This window comes from Piliocolobus tephrosceles, chromosome 1 (genome assembly GCF_002776525.5).
Source record: "Piliocolobus tephrosceles isolate RC106 chromosome 1, ASM277652v3, whole genome shotgun sequence".
NCBI classification, from domain to species: domain Eukaryota; kingdom Metazoa; phylum Chordata; class Mammalia; order Primates; family Cercopithecidae; genus Piliocolobus; species Piliocolobus tephrosceles.
This window is the reverse complement of record NC_045434.1, coordinates 201680453-201706711: the sequence shown is the minus strand read 5'-3', so window position 1 is coordinate 201706711 and position 26259 is coordinate 201680453. Positions and strand designations below refer to the sequence as shown.

The window sequence follows — 26259 nt, the reverse complement described above, 5'->3', positions numbered from 1 at the left end:
AACTAGGCAGGGAAGAAAGACTATGATATCCCACTTTCTGGTACGAGATTTCCCTTACATTTTCTATTATACTCCCAAAGGCACAGTATTTATTTCAACAAACATTTGACACCCTCATGTTCAAGTTCAATAGGAGCAGAGACCTTAGTGTACTATTCCTTAATACAGCATTAATGGCTATAATTTACTAAGCACTTTTCATGTGATAGGCATATTCCCACGGTAATCCTGTCAAGCACGTAGGTCTTTTTTTTTTTTTATCTTTATGAAATTTATTATAAAGTATTAAATTAAATTATTCATCAAGGGTTACAAAAGCAGGCTGAAAATCATAATCCTAAGGAGCCTCCACCTTCCATTAAAAGCTAACATTCCACAAAAATCATGTCCAATGCACGTGCAACAACAATGTTGACACATCATAAAGATAACATGGGATGATTCTGATTATTTCTGAGGCTCTTGCCCAAGTCAAGCACGTAGGTCTTTATTCCATTCTACAAGTGAAGAAACTGAGACACACAAGGTCAGTGGCTCAATAGACCAAATAACTAGTGCATGATAGAGCCGGGATTTGAACTTGGATCCATCTCCAACTGTGGCTATAGAAGCCCAGTCTTGTAAGAAGAAACTCGTTATCTTTTTTTCTTTTTTAAAATAGCAAGATACCTAGGGACATGCTAAATATATAAGCTAAACTGTACTGTTCTTGTAAAGTAATATATGCTATGATTTCTCCCTCCACCTCCCACCTTGTTTTAAAGGGTGGTTTAAGGCAGCTAACCTTTTACCTATATACAGATACTAACAGTGAGAGATTAAACAAATATATGAAAAAATTTTACTAATCATCCCTACTTTAGTTTCCTAGGGGCAGAATACTTTAATTTTCTGCCTCAAAGCTTTGTTTAAAGGTGGGTGTCTAAATAATCCTTGGATGCTGTACTCTTACTCCTGAATGCTGAGGGCAATGAAATTAATAAAAAAGAGACTGAAGATAAGAGGGAGGAAAACAGTCATACACAAACCTTGCTTCTGGTCGCTAGCTGCAGTGACAGGGGTGCTGGCAGCAAGATGAGCGCTCTCCACAGTCCCATAAACCACAGGGCTGTGCTCAGGGACCTGGCTGGGCAGCTGCTGGGATTTGAAGTACAAAAAAGGGTGATAATGAGCGTGCGAACATAAAAACTAGCAACATGGAACCCAAGCATGTAGGGAAGACAGTAGAGCACGGGAGATCACAAAATTAAAAAAGGAAAGCAAGGAAAAAATATATAGTTCAATTTAATAAATTCAAAAGTACATGGGAAGACAGGGAAGATAAAGAAAGAGGCAGCAGAAAAAGGGGAAGGAAAAGAAATGATTACTATTAACCACAGCAAGAGAAGACAGCACAACAATCATTAGTACAATTTATTCCCCAGTATTCCTTCTAAGGACAAGCCGACTTGTCAACCTAACAATAGATGTCACATCTGAAAGGGAATTTAACATTCTCCCAAAGACCAAAACTGATTTGGTCAACTTCATGTATAAATTACCTAGCAAACCAGTACAAACAGAAAATGTAATGAGACTGAAAACCAGTTACAGATTCAAGAAAACAATAATGAAAAATGATTCCTGCTACTCATCCATGTAATCATACAGGTGAAATACTTTGAAAGTATATAATAAAGCAATTTCACCATAAAATGTCTATAGGTTCTGGGTCAAGTATGGTATTTTCAGAATCAGAAATCTTGAGTAAAATACCGGGATTTTCAGAGACATGAGGAAACTCTCATTTTCACTCAGGCATTGTATTAGAATGAAAAATGCCCATCAAAATCCAAGCAGGGTAGGTTGAGAAAAATCACAGCTATTGCTCAACTTAGAGGGAACAGAATTACACAAGAGAGGACATGAACACTCATTCTACATCACATTCCAGGCAGGTATTCATTCAGGATTTGAGGGTTACACAAGCAACAAAACAAAGCAGTGTCTCTCCTCGGAGATCTAAGGTCAGTATTTTTGGTATCTATAATATTCTACAACGAATTATATCAGTGCTATCAAAGTAGAGCTCCCTGTAAAATTCTATTTTTCTTTTTCTTCTGAGGAATAGGGATGGGGAGATTAAGATGTAGGTAAGTGTGGTCAAATAGAGACACTTAAAAAGTGAGAGTTGATAAAAAATATTTTCAAGTCAGTAAGTGTCACTTAAAATGGGAATATAAAATGAAATGGACACATACAATTTAGGATGATAGATATCATTTAAGTAACAATGCTTTTCAGAATGTACAACATGAAATTTATATTTGAGTATATAAGGATTGTATAGAATAATAGATAGAAATAGGGAAAATGCTATCCTTTCATCTATTCATTAGACCATGAAAATGTTCATATTCCACAATTACTTCTAAATGAAGACTACTAAAATTATATTTCTATATAAAAAAATGGAAAGTTACTGTTTTCACAGGGACAAATAAAGAAAATAGCATTGCTGTAATTACTCTTGATCTGTAGTTTCAGTGGGAAAAAAAATTCACTACTGAAATTCAATAGAAAGGTTCATAGCTAAAAATAAAAATACCGATTTTTCAGTTCTATAGGTTGAAAACAGATCTGGAACAAAGGAAACACTCCATGTTATTTAGCATTCATTAAGCAGTTATCCACATTTCTCAGGAAAGAAAGATTTGTAAATTGTATCATTTACCTGAAAGGAAAAAAATATTAACTACTCCAATTGCCTGGGAAATTAATAACCAAATAAAAGGGGGGGGGGGCAGGTAAGTGCTAAAAGTAGGTCACAAAATGACATTCACGGAAAAAGTAAGATGTTTAAGACAGTAAAAGGCTACTAGAGTCAATGATTTTTCCATCTAAAATACCTTTAATCATATAAAAGATGGACATTTTAAAATTAACAAAGTCCTAAAAAGAATCTATGTATAAAGAGTCATAAGAAAGGAATGAGATAATATGTTTAAGTTACAATTCGAAATCCAAGTATCCAGTACCTAAGTATATATCCATAAAATGCTGGGAAAGTACTTCTCAGTTTTCACAGCTGTGAAATGTAGAACTAAAGATTCTACAGTCTCCTTCAACTTTATAATTTTATAAGCCTCCAGCAGTACTAATAAAATCATAACATATTAATATGTAATTCAATACTTTTTTTTTTTTTGAGACGGAGTCTTGCTCTGTCACCAGGCAGGAGAGCAGTGGCACAACCTTGGCTCACTGAAACCTCCGCCTCCCAGGTTCAAGTGATTTCCTTGCCTCAGCCTCCTGAGTAGCTGGGGCTACAGGTGTGTGCCACCACACCCAACTAGTTTTTTGTATTTTAGTAGAGACGGGACTTCACCATGTTGGCCAGGGTGGTCTTTATCTCCTAACCACGTGATCCGCCTGCCTTGGCATCCCAAAGTGCTGGGAATACAGGCGTAAGCTACCGTGCCCGGCCAGAATTCAATACTTTAATCTTGTTCAGAATTAGTTTTAATTTAGGATAATCTTCTCAAATTGTATTTTAACCACTAATTTCATCTCTTCTCTCCTAAGAAGTAACTCAACCAGGGCAGGCACTGTGGCTCATGCCTGTAATCCCAGCACTCTCGGAGGCCAAGGCAGGCAGATCACCTGAGGTCAGGAGTTCGAGACCAGCCTGGCCAACATGATGAAATCCCGTCTCTACCAAAAATACAAAAATTAGCCGGGAGTGGTGACAGGTGCCTGTAATTCCAGCTACTCGGGAAGCTGAGGCAGGAGAATTGCTTGAACTCGGGAGGTGGAGGTTGCAGTGAGCCAAGATTGCGTCACTGCACTCCAGCCTGGGTGACAAGAGCAAGGCTCCGTCTCCAAAAAAAAACCGTCTGTTACAAAGGAGTTTCTTATCTTCCCAAAGCTCAAATAATCATGAACTATTTTACTAATCAGTAAGTCAGAACAATCAGGAAACATACCAAGTACTGTGACATAAAACATCACATCCAATGCTGTATGCATTTTGATACATATAAAGAAACTAAGCTAGACTATTAAGAACATATTTAAGGAATTTCAAAGCCACTGCATTTTAGTCACATTCACTACTGGTGGGAATGAAAACTTATAAAATCATTCTGGAAAGACAATTGCTATCAAAATATAAAACAACTCAAAAAAGATGCTAAGGAAGTCAGAGTTAAAAGGTCAGGGTCATTTAGCAACTCTTTGCAACAGCTTATAACTTATGTAAATGGTAAAATTCCCCATCAAATTTTTCAAAATCAAGGTTCTGATTGGTACAAGGAAAAAAATAAAATGTTTCTCTTATAAACTGGAATGAAAAGAGTTTAAAGGGAGGGTAAGATATTCGATTCCTGATAGTGTTTGAGAAAAATTCTTTATAAATTCTCCTTTAGAATCTACTCAAAGATTTATATACTAAATTTAAAGTCCTGACCTCAAGAGATCATGGTAAGCTTAGGCCCACATACTGGAGGAATTCGTTTTTTAAAAACATAATGTTTACCTAGTAAGTAAACGGGCAACAGAATCTAAAATTGTTCTTAAATATTTCTTTGCACAATTTAAAATTCATTTTTCTTTACACAGGAACATTGTTTTGCCCAGAAAGGGGGTCACCTTATTTTGTCTTCTATTTTAATCACATAAATGGCAGAATACTTACAGAGGTGGTTATAGACAAGGGTCAACAACTATGCCCCTGGGGCCATATACCTGATTTTTCTACTGCCCACAAGGTAAGGTTCTACAATTTCCAATGTTGGCGGGGGAAGCAAGGGACAAACAGTATTTCTTGACACATGAAAATTATACAAAATTCAAATTTTAGTGCCCATAAATAACATGTTATTGGAAGAGACACACCCATCCATTTATATATTATCTATGACTGCTTTTGTGCCACAACGGCAGAATTGAAGAGTGCTAAAAGAGACAATATGGTTGCAAAGTCTAAAATATTTACTATCTGGCCCACTACAGAAAATATTTGCTGAGCTCTATTATAATTCATTTAGAGAAAGCCAGAGACTTCAAACAGTTACATAAATATAAACAAAAAGTTGATTTACTGTTATCATAAGAATCCCATTCAATAACTTTAAAATAATCCTGTATAGGTCAGGCGCGGTGGCTCAAGCCTGTAATCCCAGCACTTTGGAAGGCCGAGACGGGCAGATCACGAGGTCAGGAGATCGAGACTATCCTGGCTAACACGGTGAAAATACAAAAAAACTAGCAGGGCGAGGTGGCGGGTGCCTGTAATCCCAGCTACTGGGGAGGCTGAGGCAGGAGAATGGCATAAACCCGGAAGGCAGAGCTTGCAGTGAGCTGAGATCCGGCCACTGCACTCCAGCCTGGGCGACAGAGTGAGACTCCGTCTCAAAAAAAAAAAAAAAAAGTAATAATCCTGTATAAATATCTCATGTATTTAACATATATAAAATATGTGGATAAACAAGTATAGCCTTCACTGAGAAACACTATGAAGGTTAAGAAGCAAAACAAAGGCCAGGCACGGTGGCTCATGCCTGTAATCCCAGCACTTTGGGAGGCTGAGGCGGGTGGATCACGAGGTTAAGATTTCAAGACCAGTCTGGCCAAGATGGTGAAACCCCGTCTCTACTAAAAATACAAAAATTAGCTGGACGCGGTGGCAGGCACTTATAATCCCAGCTACTTGGGAGGCTGAGGCAGAAGAATTGTTTGAACTCAGGGGACAGAGGATGCAGTGAGCCGAGATCGCACCACTGCACTCCAGCCTGGGCAACAGAGTGAGACTCCGCTCCCCCCGCCCAAAAAAAAAAAAAAAGCAGCAGCAAAACAATAGTATATTTAACAATGCAATGAAAAAGTACCAAAACATGCTTCTTTCTTAAGGAGGAATTTCTCCCATTCTCTCATTAGAAATGTGTCAATATGTGCGTATTTCCTCCTGATGTTTAACTTGCGCAAAACACTATGAACCTACTCATGGCTAAGAGAAAATTCCTGGGTTCACGGAGCTTACATTCTATCAAAGGAAACATATGGCATAAACCACAAAATTAATCATTTAATTACCATAGGTACAAATGCTCTACTGGGGAAGTAAGAGTACAAAGATGACCCATAATCTGGGGTTCTGACTTTGTGATGTGTGTGAGGAAGATATTCTGAGTAAGTAACATTCAGGCTGAGTTTCAAAAAATCAATGTGAATGTTGGCATGTAGGAAGAAGGGCAGGTAGATGCATCTCATGCAGAGAGAACACATGTATGAAGGCTCTAAAAGGAAAAGTATTCCGTGATCACCTACCTTATGTAAAAGGTAAGAGGGATGCAGAAAAAACAGGGGAATCTGGTGTGAAATGAGGCAGGCAGGAGTCAGGCAGATGGGCCTTACAGGCCAGACCAAGGGTTTTGGTCTTTATCCCCATAGCAATAGGAAGCCAGGGCCAGGTTTTAAGCAGCAACGTGATATAATCAGATTTGTGTTTTATTTTGTAGGTATTTTTTCTTTTTTCTTTTTTTTTTTTTTTTGAGACAGGATCTCACTCTGTCACCCTGGCTGGAGTGCAGTGGCGCAATCACAGCTCACTACAGCCTCGACCTCTTGAGTTCAAGTGTTCCTCTCACCTCAGCCTCTGAAGCAGCTAGGACCATAGGTGTGTACCAACATGGCCAGTGATTGTTTTTCTATTTTTTTGTAGAGTTGGGGTCCCAGTATTTTGCCTGGGCTGGTCTTGAACTCCTGGGCTCAAGTAATCCTCGCGCCTCAGCCTCCTAAAATGTGGAGATTACAGGCATGAGCCATCACACCGGGCTGATATTTTATAAAGATAATTCTGACCACTGCATGGAGAATGAACTAGAGCAAGGAAACAGCAGTCACAAGAAAACTTCAGTTTTCTTGTAGTTTTCAGTAGTCCAAGGCAATAATTTTGGTGGTAATAATGGGGGTCAGTGACTGAATTTTACTTAAACTGACTGGGCTTGATTAGGTAACTGATGAGACATAGTAGAGAGGGGATCTATGAGGAGAGAGGGGTAAAAAGAAAAACATTAGGTTTCTGGTTTCTGAGATAGGGGCCAGTCTGAGAAAGGGAACACTGGAGGAGACATAAGGTTTTGGAAGTCATGGGTTTGGTTAGAGGAAAACCATGAACTCCAGTTTTGAGGTTGAAGTGCTTGTGAAATACCTGAGTACAGAGATCAAGTCAAAAATTGGGTATCTAACCTGAAGTTCTGAAGTGTTCTCATAATAATATATGGCATGCCATAACAAGCACCTCCTTTAATACAAAGGCAGTAAAAAAATAAACAATGACCATAGCAATAATATAATGGTAACAATAATTCCACTGAACTCTAAGGCAGGAATTACAGGATATAAGGACTACAACAGTCATCAGCCACATAGATCAGTTCTTTCTATACTAATTATTCCTATACTAATATGGTTTGACTGTGTCCCCACTCAAATCTCATCTTGTAATTCCCATAATCCCCATATACACTTCAAAAATTCTATGAATATGGGCTCCTTGAAAGCAATGAAAGGTTGCCAAGGTCAAAAATGATGAGAGGAAACCCGGACACTCAAAATAAAAGCTTGATGGCAGACTTAAGAGGGCTTAAGAAAATGATTTTTAAAGTTCTTGGAGGCAAAAGGAACCCTCAAAACTACACAAATATATGGAAATTAAATAATCTGTTTCTAAATGATATCTGGGTTAATAATGAAATCAAGACAGAAAAATTATCTGAATCAAATAATAATAATGACACAAGTTATCAAAACCTCTGGAGTATAGCAAAAGAAGTGCCAAGAGCAAAGTTTGCAGCACTAAATGCCTACATCAAAAAGTCTGAAAGAGCACAAACTGACAACCTAATGTGTGTGTACCTCAAGGAATTAGAAAAACAAGCACAAGCACAAACTAAACAAGACTGTCTCAAAAAAAAAAAGAAAAGAAAAACAAAAATTGCAGCAAAACTAAATGAAATTCAAACAAAAAAAGCATTTCAAAAGATCAATGAAATAAAACATTGGTTCTTTGAAAAAACAGCCCATTCACTAGATTAACCAAGAAAAGAGAGACGATCCCAATAAGCTCAATTAGAAATGAAACTGGAGACACTACAACAGACACCAGAGAAATAAAAAAGATCACTTGAGACTACTATGAACAACTTTATGCAAACAAACTATAAAATCTAAAGGAAATGGATAAATTCCTGGAAACATACCACCCTCCTACACTAAATCAGGAGGAAAGAGAAACCCTAAACAGACCAATGACAAGCAGCAAGATTGAATCAGTAATTTTTAAATATGCAACACACAAAAAAAGCCTGGGACCAGATGGATTCATGGCTAAATTCTACCAGACATTCAAAGAAGAATTGATACCAATCCTACTGAAACTATTCCAAGTGATTGGGAAAGAGAGAATCCTCCCTAAATCACTCTATGAAGCCAGTATCACCCTGATACCTAAGCCAGGAAAGAACACATAAAAAAACAAAAACTACAGACCAATTTCCATGATGAACACAGATGTAAAAATTGTCAACAAAATACTAGCTAACCAAATGAAACAGCACATCAAAAAGATAATTTATCATGATCAAGTGGGTTTTATTTCAAGGATGCAGGGATGGTTTAACATATGTAAGTCAATAAATGTGATACATCACATAAAAAGAATTATAAACAAAAACCATATGACCATCTCAATAGATGCTGAAAAAGCATTCAACAAAATCCAGCATCCCTTTATGATAAAATCCTCAACTAAGCGGGCATAAAAGGGACTTACCTCAAAATAGTAAAATCCATATATGATAGACCCACAGCCAATATCATACTGAATGAGAAAAAGTTGAAAGCATTCTCCCTGACAACAGGAACAAGACAGGGATGCCTACTTTCACCACCTCTATTCAACATAGTTTTGGATGTCCCAGCTAGAGCAATTAAGTAAGAGAAAGAAATAAAGGGCACCCAAATTGGAAAAGAGGAAGTCAAACTATCGCTGTTGGCAGATGATATAATTGTATACCTAGAAAACCCTGCCGGGCGCGGTGGCTCACGCCTGTAATCCCAGCACTTTGGGAGGCCGAGGCGGGTGGATCACGAGGTCAGGAGATCGAGACCATCCCAGCTAACAAGGTGAAATCCCGTCTCTACTAAAAATACAAAAAATTAATCGGGCATGGTGGTGTGCGCCTGTAGTCCCAGCTACTCGGAGGCTGAGGCAGGAGAATGGTATGAACCCGGGAGGCGGAGCTTGCAGTGAGCCAAGATCCAGCCTGGGCGACAAAGCGAGACTCCGCCTCAAAAAAAAAAAAGAAAACCCTAGAGACTCCTTCAAAAGACTCCTAAATTTGATAAAGGAGTTCAGTAAAGTCTCAGGTTACAAAATCAATGGACACAAATCAGCAGCACTGCTATACACCAACAATGACCAAGCTGAGAATTAAATCAAGAATTCAATACCTTTCACGACAGCTGCACAAATAAAATGAAATGCCTAGGAATACACTTAACCAAGGAGGTGAAAGATCTCTACAAGGAGAAATTTGTACAAAACACTACTGGAAGAAATCACAGATGACATAAACAAATGGAAATGCATCCCATAATCATAGACTGGAAGAATCAATGTTGTGAAAATGGCCATACTATACTAAAAGCAATCTACAGATTCAATGTAATTCTCATCAAAATACCAACATGTTTCACAGAATCAGAAAAAACAATCCTAAAATTCATAAGGAACCAAAAAAGGGCAAGTAGCCAAAGCAATCCTAGGCAAAATGGAGAAATCTGCAAGCATCACATTACTTCAAATTATACAAGGTTACAGTAAACAAAACAGCATGGTACTGGTATAAAAGTAGGCACATAAACTAATGGAACAGGATAAAGAACCCAGAAATAAAGCCAAGAAAGTACAGCCAACTGATCTTCAACAAAGCATACAAAAACAAATTGGGGAATAGACACCCTATTTAATAAATAGTGCTGGAAAAACTGGCAAACCTCATGCAAAAGACTGAAACTGGATCCCTATTTCTCACCTTATACAAAAATCAACTGAAGATAGATCAAAGACTTAAATTAAGACCTGAAACTGGAAAAATTCTAGAAGATAACATTGCAAAAACTCTTCTAGACATCAGCCCAGGCAAATTATTCATGACTAAGACCCCAAAGCAAATGCAATAAAAACACAAATAAATAAATGGAACCTAATTAAACTAAAAACCTTCTGCACAGCTAAAGAAACAATAGAGTAAAAAGACAACCCATAGAGATGCAAACTACACATCTGATGAAGGACTGGCATCCAGAAATCTACAAAGAACTCAAACAAATCAACAATAATAATAATAATAATCCCATCAAAAAGTGGGCAAAGGACACGAATAGACATTTCTCAAAAGAAGATACATAAATTGGCCTACAAACAATATGAAAGAATGCTTAACATCACTAATGATCATGGAAATACAAATTAAAACCACAAAGCGATACCATCTTACTGCTGCAAGAATGGCCATTATCAAAAAGTCAAAAAACAACAGATGCTGGTGTGGATGTGGGGAAAAGAGAATGCTCATACACTGCTGGTGGGAATGTAAAACTGGTGGGAATGCATAACCTCTATGGAAAACAGTACAAAGATTCCTTAAAGAGCTAAAAGTAGATCTACCATTTGATCCAGCAACCCCACTACCGGGTATCTACACAAAGGAAACGAAGTCATTACATGAAAAAGAGATTTGCAAAAAATATGTTTACAGCAGTTCAATTCACAATTGCAAAGATGTGGAACTAATCTAAGTGCATTTTGATATATAAGTGTATATATCAAAAATAAATTCTGGCTGGGCACGGTGGCTCATGCCTGTAATCCCAGCACTTTGTGAGGCTGAGGTGGGCAGATCAACTGAGGTCAGGAGTTCAAGACCAGCCTGGCCAACATGCCAAAACCCTGTCTCTACTAAAAATACAAAAATTAGCCGGGCATGGTGGCAGGCACCTGTAATCCCAGCTACTCAGGAGACTGAGACAAGTGAACTGCTTGAACCCAGGAGGCGGAGGTTGCAGTGAGCCAAGATCACGCCACTGAACTCCAGCCTGGGCGACAGAGACTCTGTCTCAAAAAAAAAAAAAAAAAGAAAAAAAAATTCAGCTGGTGCAGTGGCTCGTAGCAGAAATATGGAAGGCTGAGACAGGATTATCGCTTGAATTCAGGAGTTTGAGACCAGCCTGGGCAACACAGCGAGACCTCATCTTTACTGAAAATAAAAAACATTAGCTAGGCATGGTGGCATGTACATGTAGTCCCAGTTACTCAGAAGGCTGAGGCAGGAGGTGGAAGGATTGAGCCCAGGATGTCAAGGTTGCAGTGAGCTGTGATTGTGTCACAGCACTCCAGCCAGGGCAACAGATAAGACCCTGTCTCAAAAACAATAAATAAAACAGAAAATTTAACAATTCCATATGACAGAAGGCATGATTAACAAAGCTAAAACACAACCATCAAACAAGAAAAACATTTCAACATATGTCAAAGGATTTATTTAACATGTAAAGCACTCCTATAAATCTGTCAGACAAAAATCATCACTCAAAAGACACGTGTATAACAGATAATTCATACACCCACACATAACTGGTGAACATCAAAAACTTCTTAACTTCATAGAATACACAAAAATTAAACAAGATCTTGTTTTTTATTCTGTCAGATAAGCAATTATATAGGGAAAAGAGTATTCTCTTATACTGCTGGGTAAGAGATTAACTAGTACATTTCTGGAAGGCAGAAAATGACAACACAGTAACCCAAAAATAAGCAAACAAAGTTGTTCATCATAGCATTGTTAATATAGTGACAAATAAGAAACAATATGAATACCCGTCATGTAAATAAACTATGGTACATTAAAACAAAGGCATGTCATATAGACATTTTAATATAATCAAACATAAACATTTCTATGTGATCACTGAAAAAAATGCTAGTTTATAAAATGGCTTCCATAAGTATTAAATTATATGTTTGAGCTATGATCATGCCACTGCACTCCAGCCTGGGCAACAGAGTGAGACTCTGTCTCTAATTATAAAAACAAATACACACACACACACACACACACACACACACACAGATGTATACGTATATATGCACATGCACTAAAAGATACCTGAAAAGATATTCTAACAAAAGTTAACAATGGTTAATTCTCGCTAACAAGAGTTAGGATTAAGATTTCCTTCTTTACTACTCTTTTCCAATGAAGACCTATCATTTGTATAAAGTTATTTTAATTTTGAAAATATATTTTAAATAAAAGACTAAGCCTGATAGTTTCTTTGTGATCTTTTGCAAAAACTTTTTGTGATCACTTACAACTATCATAGTTGTCGGATGACTACAAGTTCTAATACCGTTGCTCAATGTCCAGTGTAGGCAGTAGGAACAGGAATTGTTATACACACAAAAATCTAAGTCATATTTTCTTTATAATTAGGATTCTGGTTTAGAGCATTCAAGGTAAAATTAAATCACTATAAAAGCAAAGGCATTCACATAAATTGATGAAGAATTATGAGAAAACAGGTCAAAAGAAAAACACAAAATTTAATTTTACTAATGTGTCCCATAGGCTTATTTTTATTGGGATACCCAAGCAACTTAAAACATATTTGCTCCACTGGCTTCTCAAAGAAGGTTAAGTATTTCAAAAGTAGCTGTAAATCAAATATTCTTTTCTTGCTTGCTTTAGGAAATTCCTACAGGCACTGAAGCTGGAGAATCTCAGATGTATTTAAAAATGACACATTTTTTAAAAACCATGTTGGAGACAGATCTGATGAAATAAACAACCTTGCTCTACAAATCTAAGTAGGAACCTTTGACGGTCTGTGCGCAAATTCTTTCAAAAGAGTTTTTATTGGCCGAGTACAGTGGCTCACGCCTGTAATCCCAGCATTTTGGCAGGCCAAGGTGGGTGGATCATGAGGTCAGGAGATCGAGACCATCCTGGCCAACATGGTGAAATCCCTTCTCTACTAAAAATATAAAAATTAGCTGGGTGTGGTGGCGCATGCCTGTATCCCCCCTACTCAGGAGGCTGAGGCAGGAGAAACACTTGAACCAGGGAGACAGAGGTTGTAGTGAGCCAAGATAGCACAACTGCACTCCAGCCTGGTGACAGGGCAAGTACTCCATCTCAAAAAAAAAATAATTTTTATTACTGCATAACAGATGTACACAGCTTTAGTGTACACGTAAAAATTTAACGTACTTATATAATTTGAAGATAAATATTTGTCTTTACGCTAGGAGCATTTGAATTTTTCTAGCTATTTCAAAATGTACAATGGATTATTATACACTATAGTCACCCTACTGATCTACCAAACATTAGGTCTTATTTCCTCTATCAAACCATATAGTGTATACAAATTCATTTTAAACTATGAAACATCATAACAAAGCAAGGATCTCTGTTCATCATGATGAACAGAATAGGACACTTTTCAAATGTCCCATTTAAAAACTTTTGAGAGAACCCACCCCAGTTTAGATACCTATTTAAAGTCTACAAGGCTTTACATATTATTGAGAAGCACTATTTTTAAGTCAAGGGAGGTTACTAATGATAAGTTATTTCATTAAAGATAAAGAACAACATAATTTAATTTAGTAACCACCATTTTTATTGTAGTCACCACTAAAACAAAACCACACCCATATGCTTTAAGGTACAGAATGCCATTAATTTATCAGTGCCTATGACTGAGATGACAAAATGAAATTTTGAAAGATCGGGTTTGTTTACAATACACTAGGTATCACCTTCAAATTCTTCATGCAGGAATGTAACTACTTACTGCACATATCAACTTATAACGAATATCATAACCAAAGCTATAGACCCAATTCTAGGAAACTATTACTGCTAAACCATGGAATGAGCTACAGTTGGCCCTTGAACAATTCAGGAGCTAGAAGAACTGACCCCACACAGTTAAAAATCTGTGTATAACTTTTGACTCCCCAAAAACTTAACTAGTAACAGCCCACTGTTGACTGAAAGCCTTACCGATAAAACATATTTTTTCTCAGTATGTATGTATGTATGTTTTATTATATACTATATTCTTACAATAATGTAAGCTAGAAGAAAATGTGTTTAAGAAAACCATTAGGAAGAGAAAATACATTTACAATACTATACTGTATTCATCAATACCATAAGTTTACATCATCTGTTTATAAAATAAATCATCTGTCTAAAATGGTGGTCAACCACAGCAGCAGACCTCGATCTATGGTAGATACCAAGCAATTCAACTTTTTCTTGTAAAGTTAGCACTTTTCTCTGCTTCTTGGAAGTATTGCCAGCATCACTGGTGGCACTCTGTATGGGTCCCATGGTGTTATTCAAGGTTTATGGCAATGCACTAAACACGATGAAAAAATATGCAAGAACAAAGAGAGATGACTTTTTACTATGAGGCACAACTTATAAGAGAGATGAACTGCTCATCTGGAGATGATTAGTGTCACAGGGTATTTTAAGCAGATACTCTCAACACTTAAGCTCACTAAAATAGCAACAGGAGGTGGCTATAAAATTACATTAGTACAGTATGTACTACAGTTAATTTTATGAAGTTAGGATGTAATATTGCCTCTTTTATTTATTCATTTATTTTTTGAGAGACAAGGTCTTGCTATGTTGCCCAGGCTGGTCTCATACTCCTGGGCTGAAACAACCCTCCCACCTCGACTTCCCAAAGTGCTGGGATTACGGGCGTGCACCACCATGTCCAGATTGCGTATTTATGTCTGTTGACACTTCTCTCAATTGCGAATGGCATCATATATTATCTGTATTTGTGTACCTAAGTTTTGATAAACTTTAACTTTTATAATAGATTTGCATATATTTTATGGCACTAAATGAAAACATAGACTACATAAATTTTATGCATCCATGACATACGTAAATTTTTCTTTTTTTGATAATTTTAGGCAGTATGTCATCTGGGAGTTTTCAAGTTATCACAATGTCCAAAACATTTTCCAATATATTTACTGAAAAAAATTATCATATGAATGAACCCATTTTGTTCAAGGGTCAACTGTAATTAATAAATGGTCATGGAATGTAAGGTTTGCAGGTATCAACTTCATAAGCAGCTCAACAAAAGACTGAATAATCTGCTGACTTTAGTAATTTTCCCAAAGGGTAGGAGAAACTGTATCTTGCCTAAGATATGCTATCAATCCATAATTTCCTACCCCGAAGCCCCATAGCATAGGACTCTCTCCCATGTTACAACTGTGTTCCATCACAAGAATAATTCTAGAAGCGGGGGGAAAAGAGTATATCAAGGAAGAAAGGTACATAATTCATTTTTAAAAATTAAGTGATCTTCGGCCGGGCACGGTGGCTCATGCCTGTAATCTCAGAGCTTTGGGAGGCTGAGGCGAGCAGATCACTTGAGATCAGGCATTCGAGACCAGTCTGGGTCAACATGATGAAACCCTGTCTCTACTAAAAATACAAAAATTAGCCGGCATGGTGGCACGTGCCTGTAATTCCAGCTACTTAGGAGGCAAAGGTTGCAGTGAGTCGAGATTGTGCCACTGCACTTGCACTCTAACCCGGATGACAAAGTGAGTGAGACTCCATCTTAAATATAAAAAAAAAAAAAGTGATTTTTGATCCACCACTCATCCCCTTCGGAAGTAGACAATTTTGACATGGCATCATGTATGTATTTTTACCCTATAGGGTTTCCATAAAGACTATTAGGCATAATAGCTAGCATATTTCTAAATACAGGGATATGCCTTATGCATTACTGTCATCATCAAGAGCTGAGATATTTGATATCGAGCGAGTAACAAGATTCTTCCTTCTTTACCACTTTAATAGGTAAGAACTAAAAGGGAACTCTCAGATTATTTCATATAATTCCTCATTTTACAGATGAAAAAATAGGGGTTTTAAGAACTTAATGTTCTGACCCAAGGTTACAAATCTTAAGTAACAGAGTGAAAACCAGCAGCAAGTGTTCTAGTGCTCCATGATATCCAGTCATGCACCTCCATCTATGCACTGTGATTCTCTGTACAGGAACATGTATATACACGTATGCATATTTCCTAAATATGTGAGAATATCTACTAGTTAGCCCATAGAAAATTTTAAGACTTACGAAGGACAGTTTCTGATTCTGTCTACTTCTTATTAGGGTAAAAACAGCAGCAGCAAAAATTTGTTTCTCCTCTCCATTCTCCTCACAGAAACCCAATGCAGTTTCCCTCAATTAGCTCATAGCTTGTGTCACAAATGTAATATAATTGCTCCCTCAGCATCCACTTTTAGGTCTGGCATATGTTTTTGAAACCCAGTTGCACACTTTCTCCTTTGGCCTAGTTCAAATGTTTCCTTCCTGTGTAGTTGCTTGTGAAAGAGGCCGTTTGTTCTGCATCTCACTGATCCAGAACACAACACATCCCATAGCTGCTGACCATGATACAACCTAATGGTTAACACCAGACTCATGTGAATAAGTTCACCCTTGGAGAGTGTTTTCTTCAAACTAGCAAATCCATAACTCCAGTGAGGAAGCCTAAGGGAGGACATGGACCTTAATAAAAGGACAGTCCCACAAGTCTTCCTTTTCTCTCTCTCCACCTGAGTTCCCTGCTGTCTTCAGAGCTCCCCTATCAGCCTCCCATCACCACTGTAAACCTCTCTGGAATTAGGAAGTGGTAAATTTTTTTCTGTTTCATGCATTTTGGTTTCACTTCCTCACTATGTCTTCCTGACAAACACACCCAAACGTAACTTCTACCTGGTCAGGGCTCTCTTAGAGAGTGGCTCTCCTGGTTTATGGCCATTCTTGACAGAGAGACCTCAAGACCAAATTAGATAAAAATCACAATGGCTTGACTGCTTGCCAAAATCAAACTCATTATCCCCCTCTTTAAACTTCCCCATGTATACTCAATATTACGTTTCACTACAAAAGAGGTATTTTTAAACACGAAGAGGCATCCCTGACTCTCTCTCTCCCTTACATCTAGAGAAAACTTACATCCCCATTTACATGTGCCGTACTGATTATGCCTGCTGTGCTGGCATTAACAATAGCATTGCCACTCATTTCCACAATTGCCCCAATTTAGATGGTAAATTATATGGTCATCCTTTTCAGAGTCCTTATCTAGTTAATAATTAATTGCTAAACATCTCTCCAACTGGCTTCCTCTCCTTCAACTAATTTCTCACCTGAAATATAATAGCCTCCTTTCATCTAATTTCCCATTTTTGCACATGCTGTTCCTCTGTCTAAATACCCCTTTCCCTTTCATTTGGTGAATACCCATGAAAGTTAGATCAAATGGCATCTCTGCGGTAAAGCCTTCCCACATTCTTCCAGTCATTCTCTGTGCCTCCTGAAATAATTGCAGTACTAATAACAGATATTTGCTGAATACTCATTGTGCACCACACAGTGAACTTAAACAATTTTTAAGTATTTTGTCTCATTTAATCCTCTCTGTTTGATAGGTTTTACTTTTTAAATGTAGAAGGTAATGCCCTGGGATAAAGTAATTGGGCTAAAGTTACAAAGCTAAGCAGTGGAACCGAGACTTGAAATCCAGTATGTCTGATTCCAAGTCAAAGTTTTAAACCTCTTCCCTGTTCTATTTTACATGTACTACCACCATTAATGGGTCTCTGATATCTGTGCTACAGTTCTGCCCCACTTGGTCACCTCTGCACCAGTCAGGTCTTAGTAACGGGTCTTCTGTTTCCCTTTACAGAGACTGGGACTTCCCTCGGTGATAGGGAAAGGCTTGGCTATCCACAGCATAAGCGATTATGTCTAACTCAAAGCAGGTACTCTAAGGTCAGTACTACAGTATTTACTGTTTAATCCTAAATGCTGATGCAGACAGCTGTCTCATCTGTAGTCTTCTAACCAGACATGATTCTGTATTTCTCTGGATTGATGTCAAAATTGAAAACTAGTAAAACTGAAGTTAAATCTAGTGAGTTTTCTTTGACTGGCAGAGTGCTACTCTGTTAATGAAATTAGTTGCCAATATTTATAACTTGCAGCTTTTTTACACATAACTAAAGATTTGTAGCTTCTTTTGAAACACTGGGTCAACATTTTTTTTTTTTTTCTGAGACAGAGTCTCTTGTTGTCCAGGCTGGAGTGTAGTGGCACTATCTCGGCTCACTGCAACCTCTGCCTCCCAGGTTCAAGCGATTCTCCTGCCTCAGCCTCCTGAGTAGCTGGGATTACAGGTGCCTGCCACCATGCCTGGCTAGTTTTTTTGTATTTTTAGCAGAGACAGGGTTTCACCATGTTGGCTAGGGTGGTTTCGAACTTCTGACCTCAAGTGATCTGCCTACCTCGGCCTCCCAAAGTGCTAGGATTACAGGCGTGAGCCGCCGCATCCAGCCCTCTGTGTACCACTTTCTATGACGTTCCAGAAAATGAGGCCAAATGTCAGTTGCCATCATCATGCTTGTGCTGCTGCTTTTCTTAAGAGGAAAATGAAATATCTCTAGTACACATGTCTCTGTTAAAAAGCTATTCGTTCATTCTATGAATTTCATGCATTTGGATTTAAATACAAGTCGCCTAATAAACTTATGCGTTATAACTGATGTTACACTTCTCAAAAAGAACTACCAACATTACAACTATTGATTGATGGCCTTCGTCTGCTCAAAGTGTAGATTCAATGTTCTTTATGATTATAGAGAAATATACACTCATATTCAGAACCACAGTCTCTGGGGAAAGACAAAGAGCAAAAAGATTTCTGTAGCTAAACACAGAGGGATACCAGAAGAGGGCGGGAACCAAGCTTAGAAGGTTAAAGGAAACCAATCACACCCCAGAGGGCATTTAAGTGCAAAAAGACACATATATGTCCAGATTGAGAATTTAAACAGAAATCAACAAAGGATTGCCTATCCTTTATCTGGCTTGACAGTAGTAACATTTTAATGTTTGAAAATACAGACTAAAATTTGACTGCACTGATCAACTAATCCCAAAGTTTTGCTATAGTGTATTCCCACCTAACAGAACACATATATAGATTACTTCAATTTGGAAATTTTGCTTATCTCATGCTTACTTCCAGGCAAGAGACTAAATATAAGACCTTCGTAATCATTCCAAAATTGGAATGTTCCTAGGGGAATAATGAGGAATGATGAAGAATTATTAACGTGAACTTACAACTCACATGTCCAGATGCACATATATACTCATCTGGATAATGAAAGACTGAGATAAATGTCAGCTAGATACCATCATTTCCAAGAGAAAACACATCACTACAACAAAGGACTAAATTTAAGGCTTTCTCAAATTCACAGATTTCCAAGGGGCTCTAAACTCAGCTGTTTGTGACTTTGATATTTAAGAACATTTTTATGAACTTTTTATTTTTGTCTGTACTACTAAAATTAAGTCAGTAGTCTATCATTCTGAAATGCTTTATATATGATCATCTGTATCACTTGTTTGTAAACTGGGCTCCAAGGAACCCCTTTACCATCCAAGCATAAAACAGGAAAGAGAGAGTAGCCCCCTACTCCTTAATAGCTTTCTTTTTATCTGTTTCTAGACACTAGGATTTCACTTTAGATAATTTTTTTACAGTGACAGGATCTTCCTATGTTCCCCAAGCTGGAATCAAGGAATCCTCCTGCTAAGCCTCCCAAATAGCTGGGACTATCGGTATGCACCACTGCACCTGCAATTGGCTTCACTTTAGACAATTTTTAAGATCTGAAAACCATGTGTCTCTAAATCACTTATCAAAATTTAAAGTGACATAGGAATGAAATACAAATTTTTGTGGGTTTTTTTTGTTTTTTGTTTTTTTTTTAAAGACGAAGTCTCTCTCTATTGCCCAGGCTGGGGAGTACAGTGGCATAACCTTGGCTCACCATAGCCTCCACCTCCTGGGTTCAAGCAATTCTCCTGCCTCAGTTTCCTGAGTAGCTGGGATTATAGGCACGTGCCACCACGCCTAGCTAATTTTTGTATTTTTTAGTACAGATAGGGTTTCACCATGTTGGCCAGGCTGGTCTTGAACTCCAGACCTCGGATGATCTGTCCCGCCTCAGCCTCCCAAAGTGGTGGGATTATAGGATTACAGGCGTGAGCCACTGCGCCGCCCAGCCTTGAAATACAAATCTTGTCAGATTTGCAGAATTCTAATCTCTATTATAGTTTACTAACCTCCAGTTCCTTCTACAATATCTTGATTTCTAAAAACAAGAAAGTAAAATCTTAGGAGATTATGATAACCACATTCTTCACCAGGAAGAAAAAGGTGCCTAACTGACAATTTATTAATAAGTTCCACATTCACAGATTCAACCAACTGTGGATAAAAAATATTTAGGAAAAAAACATTTTTAAATAAAAACATAATAGAAATTTAAAAATAATATGACTACTTATACTGTATTAGATATTATAAGTAATTTAGAGATTATTTAAGTATATGGGAGGAGGTGCACTGTTTATATGCAAATACTATGCCATTTTACATAACGAACTTGAACAACCATGAATTTTGGTACTGGGGAAGGGGCTTCTTTGAACAAATCCCCTGAGGATAAGGATAACAAGAGATGACTATAATTAAAGAAGACACTCTCCACTCAAGAAGCTCATTTATGTAGTTTTAAAATGTAAGAAGTATACCTGTTATACATCCTAATATGCTCTCAATAACACAGGCAATCATCTCAAGCAACACTGTTTGGTAAAATGTTAAATTCTCAACCTTAATGTTTGCATTAACAAAGTGTGCAGCACTTAAATCCTAAGGTTCCATGATGTGAAATACTCATTTAATGATGACGTTTTCACAAGAATACAGCTCCTTTTGGTATCATGCAATAGTTCATTAAGAAGAGTGGCAGCACCTCACCTGTGCACTGATTGTGAAAACAAGACATAAATATATTACCAATAAAAATTTAAAATGTTATAATTTGCAAAGAGAAAAAAACATGTCTGTTTAAATACCATTTAGATATTCGAGGCTGCGAGACAACTGATGGAAATGAAAAGTACAGAAAGTGGCTATAGAAGAAAGAAGAATTCAGTAGAGGTTAGTGAACAAATAGTGCCATCCATGACAAGTCACTAGGTCTTACCTGAGGAGGAGTAGGTGTGGATGTGGGTCTTCCTATGGGTGGAGTAGGATTTCTGCTGCCACCTCCAGACATAATCTCCTCTGTTATGTCTTTACCTCCCTGGTTTGGATCCCGAATTCTTATCTATAAGGTTAAATAAAATGGCATATGTACAGATGAGTGTCTATGTAGCAAATTTACAGGCATATGAGTGAGTTATAGGTGCAAACTGGGAAACCTGTCAAATATCAAAGGTGATAATCACCACATTTGACTTTATTTCAATCACAGATCCATCATATAAATGTAGGCCATTAGCTCTGACATGAACTAATTAGAATAACAAGCTAAAATGAAACCTAACTGGCTGGATTTCTAGGTCAAAAAGGCAAACTACTAATATTTATACTTGTTTTGTAAGAACCTGTTGGACTGATTTTATTTACCATATAAGTTGCATAAAATACTTTTAATATATGAAAGTTACTGCATAGATAAAAGTTTTTTTTTTTTTTTTTTTTTTTTTGAGACAGTCTCGCTCTGTCACCCAGGCTGGAATGCAGTGGTGTGAAGTCAGCTCACTGCAACCTCCGCCACCCAGGTTCAAGCAATTCTTGTGCCTCATCCTCCCACGCGAGGATTACAGGCGTGGACCACGGCACCTGGCCTAGAATACAGTTTTAAATGCTGTAAATGATTCTCTGAAGTTCTTTACCAAAATAAAAAATATAAATACCCTACAAGTTAGGAACAATTTATCCTTAAAACAACCTTATATACTATGTAATAATGCTGACTGCAATCATGCCTTTCCAGCAAAGACTGGAAAAAGGTTGATCGAGAACAGAATAGCTCAAAAATTATCTTACGTCAGCCAGGCACGGTGGCTCACAAGGTCAGGGGATCGAGACCAACCTGGCTAACACGGTGAAACCCCATCTCTACTAAAAATATAAAAAATTAGCCAGACGTGGTGGCACATGCCTGTAGTCTCAGCTACTCAGGAGGCTGAGGCGAGAGAATCAATTGAACCCGAGAGGCGGAGGTTGCAGTAAGCCAAGATCATGCCACTGCACTCCAGCCTGGGCAACAGGGCAAGACTCCGTTTCAAAAAAATAAAAATTATCTTAAGTCCTTATAATTAAACACTTAACAGTCAGTAAAAAGAATGAGGCAGATCTGGCTGGGCTCACACCTGTAATCCCATCACTTTGGGAGGCTGAGGTGGGCAGATGACCTGAGGTCAGGAGTTTGAGACCAGCCTGGCCAACATGGTGAAACTCCATCTCTCATAAAAATACAAAAATTAGCCAGGTGCAGCGGCAGGCACCTATAATCCCAGCTACTCAGGAGGTTGAGACAGGAGAATTGCTTGAACACGGGAGGCGGACGTTGCAGTGAGCTGAGATGGCACCATTGCACTCCAGTCTGGGGGACAAGAGCAAGACTTTGTCTCAAAAAAAAAAAAAAAAGAATGAGGCAGATCTACATGAACTGACACAGAATTATCATTAAGATGTGCTGGTAGGTGAAAAAATGCAATAAGCACAGAAGTGTGTATGGTCTTATTTTAATTTTTTTAAACGCTACCCTATGCTTACAGATGTCAGTGGCGTTGGTGCTGTAAAGGAGATAAGTGTCTGCGTCTAGGCATTGTATTGTGGGAGAATGCTAAGATATAAAGGACCACTGTTGTTCACTACCACCATACCTTAATCAAGGCAGTCCACACTTCTTGAGAATTTTAAGGAATTCACTAATGAAACTACCTGGATCTGGAAGCTTTTAGGGGAGTCCTTCAATTAAGACTTCTAATGGCAGCTATTGTTCAGGTATGGAAAACTATTTCTAACATTCTTTTAAGTATAGCTTTACTTCATTTATTCTACTTTCTTCTTTAGAAACATCTGTAACTACCGTCTTCTAGTTTCATTATTTCTTCTATTCATTTTTGTGCATTCTGAGAGTGTTCTTCAAGTCCAACTTCTATCATGCTGATTCAACATTACCAAAGCATATAGTTTCCCGACTGTAGTGTCATGATACATTGTCATGTGCTGTTCATTATGATATAAGCACAAGTAATTTGTTTCTAATAATAAAAACCAGTTTTAAACCAAAGTCTTGAACCTCATTATTATTTTCTTGTTTGTTTACTTGAGATACAGTCTCACACTGTCACCTGGGCTGGAGTGCAGGGGTGCGCTCTCACTGCAACCTCCCCCTCCCAGTTTCAAGTGATTCTCGTGCCTCAGTCTCCCGAGTAGCTGGAATTACAGGCATGAGCCTCCACACCTGGCTAATTTTTGTATTTTTAGTAAAGATGGGTTTTCTCCATGTTGGCCAGGCTGGTCTCGAACTCCTTACCTCAAGTGATCTACCCATCTCGGCCTCCAAAGTATTAGTATATGTAATACTCCAATTAGTATTACAGGTGTGAGCCACTGCACCGGGCCTGAACCTCATTAATTTTTATTAAGTTAGAGTAATTCAAGAGTATTGCTATAAGTCACCCCACCTATCTGTGAATGTGGGAGTCTCTCTTGAATATAAAGATCACCCATTTTGTGTGTTCTGTTGGGTAAGAAATTGCAAGCCACTCTTCTACAAGTTTTCTGCCATTTGACTTTTATGTTACTATACTCCAATTCTCTTGGGCCTGCCTCATTAGACACAGACAAAGTCCCTATAAATTATAAAAAACAATTAGAATACATTTTCTAAACTCTGTTTTTTGTTTCTTAAAAGATATCTATTCCACAGGAAGGACTTTTCTTGCTATCCTTAATATCTCAGTTCTTTTTCTCTTGTGCTGTTTTTCTCTTCTGTCAATTCATACTTGAGCTGATTAAGACTGGTGTTGGCCAGGCACGGTGGCTCATGCCTATAATCCCAGCACTTTGGGGGCCCACGGTGGGCAGACTGCCTGAGCTTAGGAGTTCGAGATCACCCTGGGCAACATGGCAAAACCCCACCTCTACTAAAATACAAAAAATTAGCCAGGCCTGGTGGCTTGTGCCTGTAGTCTCAACTACTCAAGAAGCTGAGGCATGAGAATCACTTGAGCCTCGGAAGCAGAGGGTGCAGTTGAGCTGAGATCCCACCACTGCACTCCAGCTTGGGCTAGAGTGAGACTGCATCTCAAAAAAAAAAAAAAAAAAAAAAAAACACTGGTATTAAAGAAGAGTCTAGATGTGAGAACTGAGCTTAAATTCCTCACACTGAGTAAAACCTTAGCCCACTAAACCCTCCCAGTTCTAAAGGTGGAGCACATGTTGTCATGTGGCATACCTAGCTCAGTGAATAATTAAAGATGATATTATGCCAATGGTACGAACAACTTCTAATTACATGCCCATACAAATCCTCCAGGTGAAGTGGTGTGAATATAAGGGAAGAATAAACAAATAAAAATAAATTTTAAAAGGCACAGTAATTTGTGAATTGAAATGAATAATGACTAAGTAAACTTATCTGATAAGTGAATAGATTTTAGATTTAAAATAAGAAAAAGTAATAAAGATCTCTTACAGTTTTTTTCTCTCTCTTGGCTGGAGGCGGCTGTTGCTGAGTAGGCACTATGATAGGTGCGGACTGATACACTGGCTGACTTGGGTAAAAAGGCGTTCCTGAGAAGTTAGAAAAAGATTAAATAGGCATTCAGGTATTTTGTCAAACACTAGAGAACAATGAATGACACTGTGTCTCTGCACAATCCCTTTAAAAGAGTAAAAACAAAAATACTCAGCATTCTTCATCATCTTTTTCCACTAGCTCTCCTCCGGTTACTGAAGTGGTCAAGAAATTATTTCCAAAATATATAATGTCTTCAAACATTCACAAACCACTAAATACCTGGTTCCTACAGATCCACACCACAGTTATCTTTCTAAAACATGGATCATACTGTAGTGTTGCTTTTAAAAAATATTATTCTGAGGCTTACCACATGCAACCATGACTCTCACACAAGGGTGTATGCGTATGTCTGTTTATGGGTTTTGACAGGGACAGAAGGGAATATATCTGATTATCTTGGAAAGTAGGGGTGATCTAATTCTTCTCCTTACTCATGGGGAACTACTGCCATACGGAGGTACATAAAATTAGCAAATTTCCTAATGCTGGGGTGGAAAAAAGGCTGAGAACGTATGGCCTAAAGATGAAGTCCGGATACTTAGAATCCAGGTTCCAAACTACATTTTCTATCATTCTCGAATCCACATCTTTGTTCTAGCTATAACCTACTCCTAACTCCTATCCTTTGAGTACACCAAACTCTTCGACTTTGACTATACTGCCCATCTGCCTGAAATTATCTTCTTCCCCCACTCCTTGTACTCGCAATAAGCTGTTTTTAACTTTCAAAACTTAAGACTATTATTATAATTACTATCAAGCCAAAGTGTCTGGAGTAGAGGTGTGGAGAAGGGGTCAAATACTGGATGGTTTGAAGGTAGAGCCTATAGATATGCTGATGAATTGGATACTGGTGTGAGAGAAAGAAGACTCAAGGAAAACTCTTTCAGTTTTTATGCCTGAGCAAGTGAAAGAACAGAGGTACTACTTACTAAGATGAGGAAAACTGAAGTAATAGTATTTGGGGCAGAAAAATCAAGAGTTCAATTTTAGACAGGGCAAGTTTCGGATGCTTATCAGATCTTCAAACACAGATCAAGTGGTTAGAAAGTGACACAAATCTGGAGTCAGAGGATAGGTATGAGTTACAGTTATCCATTTTGGAATTGACAGAATATAAACAACATTTAAACATGACTAGGTAACTCAGGAAATGAATACAGATAGAAAAGAAGCCCAGTGGTTAAATCTTGAGGCATTCCACGTCTGTTAGAGGTCACAGAAATTGAGAAAACTCCAGCCAAAGAGATGAAAACCAAGGTAGTGGCTGAAATCCAGAAAACTATTCAAGAATGAGGGCTGTGCGGCCGGGCGCGGTGGCTCAAGCCTGTAATCCCAGCACTTCGGGAGGCCGAGAAGGGCAGATCACGAGGTCAGGAGATCAAGACCATCCTGGCTA

At 38.0% G+C, this 26259-nt stretch overlaps 1 protein-coding gene across 17 annotated transcripts in view; it reads right to left on the bottom strand.

The window, feature by feature from the left end:
* EIF4G3 (eukaryotic translation initiation factor 4 gamma 3) overlaps window positions 1–26259 on the bottom strand; it is a 371961-nt gene that overhangs the window by 143578 nt on the left and 202124 nt on the right. For 12 of the 17 annotated variants that reach the window (XR_002733208.3, XR_002733207.3, XM_023219746.1 and 9 more), the window contains 3 exons: window positions 24753–24850; window positions 21243–21365; window positions 1029–1137 (listed from right to left, as the gene is read on the bottom strand). Coding sequence is in view for 15 of the 17 variants with exons in the window: in XM_023219746.1 (XP_023075514.1) it covers window positions 1029–1137; window positions 21243–21365; window positions 24753–24850 (330 nt within the window). In the remaining 2 variants the exon portion in view is untranslated. The remainder of the gene's footprint in view (window positions 1–1028; window positions 1138–21242; window positions 21366–24752; window positions 24851–26259) is intronic. The other 5 variants (XM_023219748.2, XM_023219751.1, XM_023219738.3 and 2 more) reach the window with 1 other exon arrangement.